This window comes from Festucalex cinctus, chromosome 8 (assembly GCF_051991245.1).
Source record: "Festucalex cinctus isolate MCC-2025b chromosome 8, RoL_Fcin_1.0, whole genome shotgun sequence".
Classification (NCBI taxonomy): domain Eukaryota; kingdom Metazoa; phylum Chordata; class Actinopteri; order Syngnathiformes; family Syngnathidae; genus Festucalex; species Festucalex cinctus.
In genome coordinates, this window is record NC_135418.1 from 13,419,707 (window position 1) to 13,430,253 (window position 10,547).

General features: G+C 38.4%; 1 protein-coding gene across 1 annotated transcript; it reads left to right on the plus strand.

The window, feature by feature from the left end:
• Positions 1-510: 510 nt before the first annotated feature.
• Positions 511-10,481, plus strand: dcaf12 (DDB1 and CUL4 associated factor 12). Its single transcript, XM_077530238.1, has 9 exons — positions 511-936; positions 2,736-3,023; positions 3,913-4,173; positions 5,357-5,417; positions 5,802-5,995; positions 6,114-6,179; positions 7,693-7,855; positions 7,953-8,131; positions 8,225-10,481. The coding sequence occupies exons 1-9, from the start codon at positions 877-879 to the stop codon at positions 8,381-8,383; spliced, it is 1,431 nt and encodes a 476-aa protein (XP_077386364.1). The 5' UTR covers positions 511-876; the 3' UTR covers positions 8,384-10,481.
• Positions 10,482-10,547: the final 66 nt, after the last annotated feature.

Below are 10,547 nucleotides of genomic sequence, written 5' to 3' on the forward strand. Positions count from 1 at the left end.
TCAGTTTCTTGCACTTTTGTGTCTTGCTTGTCCACAGGAAATATAAAGTACTTTTAAGGTAATTTACTACTACTACTATTATGCATTAATAAAATTTCACGGAACAAATACCATTGTTTAGTTTGTAAATGTAGGTCAGTGCTTCTTCTGCTAGCCAACAGAGAAGGCCTTGCTGGCACAGATTGTTTTATTGCATAAACTGTCACATTGGTAATTAACATGCAATCTTTTTCTCTAATCTTTTTTTCCCTGTTATGTTGGAGCCCCGTGGGGGGAAAGATGATCCATGTCAATCATGTCAGGGATGTTATCATAAATTGGGTATAAAAAGGTTAATTAAGTTGAAATACTTTACTAAAAAAAAAAAGAAAAAAGAAAGTTTTATGCCGCGCAAAAATTACGTTAAACTAACGTTACTGTGCCAATCAAAGGAAGACTGAGAATTATGAATCGCCGCGTGCAATCATAGTGAACGAGCACGTACTACGGGCGCGTTCACGTGTGACCTTGTTTTTGTTGACGTTTAATGAGTGCGGCTGCGCGCTTAGCCAATGATCTCGTCGTTGCTGACGCGACTCTGCGAGGGGAAAAGAAACCACTAAGCTAGTGGCTCAAAAATAAAATAAACAAAATAAACGAGCGACACTATACTTTGTATTGTTTAGTGTCGTAAATATATTGAAAGTTAACGCGAATCAGTTCCAAGATACTCTCGACGGCGACGAGGCAACGCATCCCGTATGTAATCGTCCTTGCGTGTCACCGGACGCTGCCAGCAAAGGCCACAGAACAAAATCGTGTATCGACATTATATGATCCAACGTCCAGAGTCAGGTTTACCCTCCATGTGGGTGAGGGAATTGTGTGTGTCAGACTATGGCGAGAAAAACAGTTAGCAGGAAAAGAAAGGCAGGGGAGCCCAAGGACCAACAACAGGTAGGCGGACACCGGTGGATCTCACTGGCTGATGTTAGCATGCTAACTAGCTTTGTGCTAAATATGATCGAGTAATCTAATCTGTGTCAGCAGTTAAACCTTTAAGACACTGGAACAATTGGTGTCGCTAAACCATTCAGAAACCAATGTCAAATGCACTAGAACATGTTTATAACGTGTGCATGTGCATCCGTCAATGTTGCAAACGTTAGCCACATCACAACGGCCGCTAAAGGTAGCCGATCATGCTGCATCTTGATCATATATGAAGTGCTATTTAGGTTTTTACATTGTTACCCTCTCTAGGAAACAATGACCGGTGTCGACTTTGTCTTTGTCTTAAAACCCCCGTTTTTCTTTCAGAGTCAATGTAGACTATACCGTATGTATTACTGTACAGTACTATAAAATACGAGGTGTGTCAGAAAATTTCCAGGACTACCGTCACAAAACGTTTATGTAAGCCAACCAAAATGAAGACTTTTTTTCATTAAATGAGGACAGATCAACCAGCGTGTTTATAGATAACATCAAGTTGGTGTTTGACGATGGAGCTGTGGATGGTCTTGGAAAAAGGAGGATTACAAGAGGAAATACATTTGTGACACCAGTCCTGGAACATTTTTGACTCGCCTGGTATTCACACAAATGCGGTCCGTTGACTGCAAATGTTCAAGTCACGTTAATTGAACACTCTAAACCAGGGGTGTCAAACTCATATTAGCTTCAAGGGCCACTTGGACTAAAATACATTACCAAGTGGGCCGGATTGGTAAAATCATGGCATATAACTTAAAAACAATTGGCATAAATTAAACGTAGATTTTCGCTATTTGTGGGCCCACATTATGGGGCTCAACTGTAATTGTATTGTTCCAAAAAATAACACAAATACAAATACAAATGGAAAGCAGCAACACTTTGCTTGTATGAGTTCTGGACATGTTGTAGCTTCCTGTTTTGCATGTATATTGTTCCCAGAATGCATTGTGTGGCGCGGTTAATGAAGTTAGAAGTACGTTAATCCTTGTCATATGTGTTTGTTACCAGTAATTAATTTTTTTTGTCGTATTTAACGTTTGTGTCGGTCTATGACTTTATTTTGTTTTTTAAACAAACCACAACTTTAGGTGGTGTGTAAAATAATCATATGTAGGGCAGTTCCAGGTTGCATTGCTCATTTGAGGATTGCTTGTGAAATTACAAATGTATATGTTTTGATTGTGGCCAGGTGATTAATTGGTCCGACTACTATTTTATTTTATTTTTTTTAACTTTTAGAAAATCATCTCGTGGGCCAGATTAAACACCTTTGTGGACCTGCCCTGATCCGGCCCGCGGGCCGTATGTTTGACACCACTGCTCTAAACTGATTTGCTCCAGTTCAACCTCAACCCTAATCAGGACCAACAGTATAGAAAATTGTTATTCTCCATGTGCCTTGACCATAGACTTGAATGTGATTTGCTCTTTCCCAATAAGCCCACTTCTTCAAAATTTAAATGGTGAATGTGTACTAAGGAGCCACATTATGTTAGTTCTCTTTTCAGTTTGCGTTCGGCTGAAAATACACATTTTATTTATGGTCTGCATTTGTTTTGAAAAACACACAATTTACAAAAGAGTTATTTTTATATTCACTTTAAATAGGTCTTGACTTAGAAAGTAGTTGTCTATAAAGATGATCAACAACTTACTTGTCCGTGTAGATAAAATTAAAGACTAAAGTTAAGAAAAACATTATTTGAATGTTTTTTTTCCAACTTGACCAATGTCTCACTTTTCTTTCCTTCTATTAGCTGGGCTGGTGTCAAGCGCCATACAAGCGGAGCCGTGTCTCTTGTTCTTCACGTCATGTGCATTGCTGGCGCAGTCGCCACTCGGTCGTCTGCGCCCTCCGGGGCCGAGAGTTCAGACCTCAGCAGCAGCATGAGTTGCAGCTCCAGCGGAGCCTGCGTGGCTTTGCGGCCGGCAGGCTCCCTGGCATCCTGAAGGAGAGGGAGTTCTCTCTCGGGCGTCTTAACAAAGTATTTGCCTCACAGTGGCTCAACCAACAGCAGGTTGTGTGCGGGACCAAATGCAACACGGTGAGAAGTTTTTCCTTTCTTAAATGTTATTTTCAGGTGTGTCGGGTGATTAAAATTTTTAATCATAATAAATCACATGACTTCAATAGTTAACTCGAGATTAATCGCAAGTTTTATATCTGTTTTAAATGTACTGTAAAATGTACAATATTTTTTTCCCTAAGGTTCATATTCTTGTTAACATAAAAGTGGAAAAAATGTTAACTTAATAGACATATGGCATCTGTAATCATTGATACAGTAATTTCATAATTCATCAAATTTAGTTAAAATTAAAAGATTTACTGTACTGTAAAAAAATGAGTGTGATATTGATTTCTGTTGTTATTTTTCTGCCACTAGATGTCATAATTGCATTTGTAAGATGTTGCTGACAGCTCAGTGCCTTTTTCTTTTCATATTATGAGCAATCTAATTTTTTAACATGAAGTAACTTGTGAAATACTGCACATTTTTAAAATTGTAAAATAAAACTTAGCTCCACTCTACACAAATATATGCATTGTTTTAAATTTATTACTGGTAAATTTTGATGTGAACGTGTCTGCTGCGTTACGACTGAACTTCCCCCCCCTTGTACAGGCTTTCCAAGTAAGGCGTGGTCGGTCATTAATCGTGCATTAAAAAATATATGGCATTAAAGGAACTTTAAATTAACTCAAAGTTAAGGCAGTAATTTTGACACCCCTAGTTATTTGTAATAGCTCCAAGACCCAAATTATTATTATTAGTTATTATTATTGACACAGAATCCCAACCAGAGTCCCATTTTGGTACTATTATCGTTGATGATGGGCTCTTTGTATGTAAACCTTAACGTAACAGGTGTGTAATCAAATGTGTCTTTTATTTTTTTCTTCCTTCACCCCCCCCCCCTTCTATGTTGCAGCTTTTTGTAACCAATGTCATGACCGGGCAGATCACTCGGATTCCCATGCTGAAGGACAGGGAATGTCATGGTGGAGGCTCTGTGGTAGTGCAGAATTACCACACCACGGCAAGCTCTCATTCTCGGCTCGACCAGCAGGGATGCGGGATCCATGCTATTGAGATCAACCCCTCAAGAACCCTCCTAGCCACTGGGGGAGACAACCCCAACAGCCTAGCCATCTACAAGCTGCCCACACTGGACCCTGTTTGTGTTGGCGATGTGAGTTGTCCGGTCTTTCTCAACAACACTTACAACTGTTAAAGTGGAGAAATCTTTCCACATATTCATCGTGGTTGGTGTCACTAAATAGGGCTGGGTTCAAAATATCGATATATCGATATCGTATCGATAAGCCTTTTCATATCCCAATATCTATACATAAAATCATGTATCGATATATCGACCACGCCCCTAACACACACACACACGACACATCCAACACACACAAACAAATGCTTCCGAGCCCATGTCACTTACACGGAGGAAGCCAGTATCGATCATCTCCCCACCACCCCCTCCCCTCAACCAGCACTAGAACATTTGCACAAAAACAACAATGTGAATGCCAGTGTTTTTTGTCACTTTTTTTTACACAGCTTGTACTGTGGTTGTAATTCATTTAATTTTTTTTTTTTTAAAGGTCATGTTAACTCATTCACTCCCAAAAACATATTTATACGTTTTTTAGGTTTTTGTTTGCTAGAGTTTTTGTATGAAGGCTTTTATGCAATTTCTGACCTGAAGTGGTTGCTTAAAGCAATGGTAGTTATTACAAAAAAAAAAAAAAAAAAAAAACGGCCAGCAGGTGGCAGCAAAGTATACGAGATCAACCAGGTCCATGTTGCAACAAGCTCTTTTTTCCCCAGTATTTTCAACAGGTTTGTAAATAATGATGAATCTTCTAATAATAATTGTTACAAAACATAAAAACATAAAAAACGTACTTTTATTTATTTAATTTTTTTTATTTTTCTCCCTGATGAAAGAAGAGAGACATTTTTCTTGTGGTAGGTTCCATGTTTTTTATAGCAATATAACATGAAAATGGATGGGAGTGAATGAGTTAAATAAAACAGAGTATTAATGTAACTGCAATGGATTCAATTCGTAATGTAAATATTCATATTTTTACTAATGCATTAAATTACAGCAAGAGGTTTCTACTATTTGCAGCACTGGTACTTTTGACTGTTTAAAATAGGTGCTGCATGAATTCCTCAAGTGAATCGAAAATCATTGTGAATCGTGAATCTAATCGAATCGGGACCTTGTGAATCGAATCGATCCTGGAAATCTGAATCGAGACCCAGCCCTATCACTAAACATTTACTATATACTATTAACAAAAAAAAACCAGCATGAGACTTGTTTTCTTTTTTCATGGTGGTCACTTGTTTGTTAGGATGGCCACAATGACTGGATCTTCTCAATAGCATGGATCAGTGACAGGATGGCAGTGTCTGGTGAGTTCTCTGTATGAATGACTGGTGTTAGGGGTTTTACACAACCTGCACCACAATGGCTGTTTTGTTCCTGCTTCAATGACATGTGAAAAAATACCCCCCCCCCAAAAAAAAACAAAACAAAAAAACAACAACAACTAAATGTTGAATTTAAATTGAAAGACAGATTTTTGCATTTTTTTCTTCGATTTTGCAATTTGCATTTCTGCAAAATTCAAACATCACCCTCTTTCAGCACAAAATATGCCATTAGCTAAACGGCTCATTATTATCTCATTATTATCTCACCTTTTACTGAAATATTTTGTGATGGGAACCACATTTGGGCTGGTAATTCATTACTTGACGCAAGCCTTACGTGTTTTGTTGCTATTCCATTTCTAGGTTCACGAGATGGCTCCATGGGGCTATGGGAAGTAACAGAAGAAGTAGTGAGCCAAACACAGCACAGTCAGAACGAGACGCCCATGCCCACTTATGCCCACATCTCCCACCGAGCCCTCAAAGACATCCCAAAGGAGTACACCAACCCATACAACTGTAAAGTCCGCGCGTTGGCCTTCAACAACAACCACAAAGTAAGCGTTATCTTCAAACAATCGTTGTGAATCTTGATGGCTTCTAGGTCTGAAGTCATTCAGGTTTCTAAAAGATCCAGTGGGCTTATGTTTCCTGGTGTGGATGATTTTCTTTCAGGAATTGGGTGCTGTATCTTTAGATGGCTTCTTCCACCTATGGAAAGCTGAGCACAGCTTGTGCAAGGCAAGTTCATAGCACTTAGTGTTTTTACATTTTGAAAATACAGTGTATAATACAGGCGTAGTGAGAGGGAATTTTTGTGTCTGATACTGTTTTTTTTTTGTTTTTTTTTAATTTATAAAGTATATTAGCTGATAGATATATTCAGTGATTACTACAGCTGCCAACCTATTGAAATTCACTTCCAGAACAATTTGTCTGACTAGAATTGCATGAATGGCAATGACTGGCTTTATTCCATCTCATTTCAGCAGCAAACAATTTTACTATGGAACATTGGTAGTGGAATTAAAAGTTGATTCACTCTCACTTGCTTTGTCTTCCACTTCCACGGTCTTTCCCGCTTCTGCACACACTATACTATACCAATCATAGATCACATGATACTTATACCCAATATTGTAGTAATATTTTATGTCACTGCAATTATTCCGCTGATATGAATAACAGCGATCGAGGTTAGCCTCAAGATGTTAGCTTTCACGTTGGACGCATCTGCTGGCTTCTACTACTCATGAATGAGCAGTGACACATTACGTCACCGCAGCTAGCAGCTTTTTATAATATCCGTAAGATTCAATGTTATGGCTGGAACGCGGCAGTTTTCATTGATTTCCGTAACAAAATACGGACAACCCGTAAGAGTTGGCAGCTCTGGATAACCCATCTGTTATATGCTGTACATGAACACAATATCGATGATAAATGAAATAGAATTCAAGACAAGCATAGCACAACTAATTCACAAAAATGTGCACTAAACAGTATCAGGTAGTCATATTTCCTATCTGTTGAAAAGTTCCATCTGCAACCACTAAATATTTGCATACATCTCAAAAGTAAATGCTGACACAAACATTAAAGGTGAATCAACGCCCCCAAAAATCCATACCTAACTATTCTGGTTGATATTGCGTAAGTGAAATATGAGTTAAGCAGCAAAATCCAGCCATTTTTATCAATCTCAGAGGGCGGCCATTTTGTCACTTGCTCTCGACTGAAGATGATCAGTGTTGCTCAGGGCTCAGGCAACGACCAATCACAGCTCATCTGTTTTCTGAAGCTGAGCTGTGATTGGTTGTTACCTGAGACTTGAGCAACTGTGGTGTCATATCAGTAGACAGGAAGTAGCAAAATGGCTGCCCCCTGAGATGGATAAAAATGGCTGGAATTTGCTACACAACGCATATTCCACAAATGTAATATTAATCCGAATGTCATGTTTAGACAAGTGAGGTCACATATATTATTGTCAAGAAATGTTTAATGTTGACTTAAAATCTAGTTTAGTTTTACTAAATTAAGTATTATCTAACAATGTAGCTGCTTCCAAAAACATGCAAAACATAAAATTACAACAAAATTCCTGATTTGGAACCTTTTCAAAAATTATTTTAATGAACACATTAACTTGTTAAATAACATGAAATTCTGCCTTGAAGTGGATCTGTTTCTGTTTGGGTGTTTATGTTGTTACTCGGTTCTCATTTTGTTAGTCTGCATTGCTTCCCTGCAGCTTTTGTCTACCAAACTGCCGCACTGCAAAGAGAACGTGTGTCTTGCATATGGGCAGGACTGGTCGGTGTACGCAGCCGGATCTCAGGCCCATGTGTCTTTTTTGGACCCTCGTCAACCGACACAAAGCATAAAATCCGTCAATTCCAGAGAGAGGGGAAGTGGTGAGTGGTCCCGCCTTTCTGAATGAATCTGCCTCCAGCACTTCTGAAAAAAGATTAAATGGAATACTCAAGATCAAACTGAATATTGTCTACGCAGGAATCCGTTCGGTGAGTTTTTATGAGCACATTGTGACAGTCGGCACCGGTCAAGGTTCACTTCTCTTCTACGACATCCGCGCTCAGAGATTCCTTGAGAACCCTTTGACATCAACTGGAGGGTACTGGAAGTGTTCAGGAGATGGCATTCTCAAGCTCACAACAGGGAAAGGCTGGCTGGTATATAATCTTTAGCGAGTGATTTACAAATTGAGTCCTTGTGATCCATGCAATCTTACTTTTTTTTTTTTTTTTTTTTTTGTCTTTTTCCAGAATCATGATGAAACGTGGAGGAGTTATTTCTCAGACCTTAATTCTTTTCCAAACGCCGTGTATACGCACTGCTACGACCACTCCGGCACCAAGCTGTTTGTAGCTGGCGGGCCCCTATGTTCTGGACTTCATGGCAACTACGCAGGATTGTGGAGCTAGCCTCGTCATCCTCGTCCACATTTTTATCCAAACAGTCCCTCCATTCCTCCCCTTGTGCAACACCATTGTCTCTGTTGGACTCAGGAGCATGACTTTGCCACCACCATATCAGCTTTGATTATTGTTGTACATTTTTGTGACCATATTTTAACATTCTGTCTCCTGTGTTCCTTTCGTCATTCCACCAGTTGATTTTTTTTTTTTTTTAAATACCACATTTAAACCAATAATTTTCAGAAGCTACCACTTGAGGAGCCAAGAGGAGGTTTTAAAACCCATAGCAAACTGTTTCGTTAACAATGACATACCATTTGCGAGTGTCGAGCGGTCTCTTATTGGTTGAGTTTATAATATCTAAGAATTTTGTTTCTGCCACTTCCTCTGTAAGATATTACAATGTTTTTGTGAAGATGGAACATTCTGTTTCTGACTGAATGAATGGTGATATAACAAAATGAGGAGAGGAAAGAGGACTTAAGAAGAATATTGAAGGACCTAACCTGTGTGCAGTTTGACTTGTGATGGCTGAATCTGTTCAATTCTGGCCCAAAACAATCACACAAAAAAAAACTTTTCCTCCAGTGCAGCAAAATGAAGGCTGCTTCCACTCAAAAACAAGACATTTTCTGGAAATTTTTGTGACTGAAATCTTCCGGGAGAAATGTAAAGATTGCTAAATACAGTGTTCTCTTGTGATGTAACCCTTTTCTTTCTGACTTTGATTGGAGTGACATGCACCTGCTGATATAATTGTTTTTTTTTAGGTATTTATTTTGCCCTTATATCACCCTGATTTGAATGGCTTTAATTTTTGAAGGTGTATTGTCTTTCCCCATAATCCTTGGGCTTATGTTGCTGTTCGATCAGATGAGAATGCTTTGCAGTTTTGCACATTTTTTTTTTTTGTGTGTGTGTGTGTTCATATAATTACACCAAGACTGGTGTTAATACATAATTTACACCAGGGCTGGGCTGGCCCAAAAATATTGGGCCTGGCATTTTTTTTTATTTTTATTTTTTTTTTAACTTCGACCGGCCGCTCCATACACATGCCTGCAACTCACTTCACAGTCAGGGTTTCATGAAAAAAAAAAAAAAAAGCAATCCATGTTGGTTTGCTATGGTGTGAAAATGGTGGAAAATTGACATTGATTACAAGAATCAAACGTTCTATTCTAATGACAGATTTTTATCAAATTTGCTCTGGCTACCACATAGCTCTGCCACTGAAGTGGTTCAGTTTGTTGTCTGTATTACAAATTGAATCATGGGCCGCTCATTCTAAAATGTGGGCTGGTCTCGGAGTGAAATGGAAGAAAATAATAAATAGCACCAAAAGATGTTGGCCCACCAGACATCTGATCTGCCCTGTATGCCATATGGCCAGTCCAGCCCTGATTTACACAGTTTTTTTGTTTGTTTTATAGGTATAATTTCTTGTCAAATAGAGTGCTTTTTATTGATTTGGTTAACTTGCATGTGACGCTGATACCGGTCAGCAACTCGGGAAGAAGAAGTGGTAGCTCTGAAAATCTTTCATCCAATTAGAAGCATTCTTCAGATACATTGTTTGTTCTACCCTGAACTTTGGTACTACATGCACTTGTCAATTGTAAAATTTCATTTTTGTATCAAGGAGTGATCGTTTTTCATGTCTGCGTTTGGTAAAGGCAGGGTAGGCTTGAGTTTATTTTTTGCCTTGCTGAGGTCTTTCTGTGAAAGACTGCCATAGGTGATTAGTTTTTTTTGTTTGTTTTTTTTTCTCTCTACATGGAACATTTCATGATGACTGACTGAAAAGAGAAACCCAATTTAATTACCCCCGCAATTTGAGCAAATAATCTACTGTACACTCAATGTGTATTTTATAAATGTGTGTGAAATACATAAGAACACTTGTATGCATTTTTATGTATATTCCTGAGGAAGTGTGTGGATTGAGGTGTCTACTACAGTGATTCACTTTTTTTTTTTTTTAAATATACAAACTCATGAATGTTTTTACTCAGACGCAATGTGGGGATCTCAGAAAAAAACGTTAGGAAAACAAGTTATTGAATCATTTAAAAAAATAAATAAATACAAAATGTAAATTGAAGTGCTTGTTGTAATTTTAATGAGCAGGACAATTACCGACGACTTAACCATCACATTGTGATTTATG

What these genes read in the sequence shown, in the direction of transcription:
- dcaf12 (XM_077530238.1), top strand. Translation starts at nt 877, where the DNA reads ATGGCGAGAAAAACAGTTAGCAGGAAAAGAAAGGCAGGGGAGCCCAAG. An exon ending in GCGGGACCAAATGCAACACG is followed by an intron (nt 3,024 to 3,912) that starts GTGAGAAGTTTT and finishes TCTATGTTGCAG; the next exon opens with CTTTTTGTAACCAATGTCAT. An exon ending in CCTTCAACAACAACCACAAA is followed by an intron (nt 5,996 to 6,113) that starts GTAAGCGTTATC and finishes ATTTTCTTTCAG; the next exon opens with GAATTGGGTGCTGTATCTTT.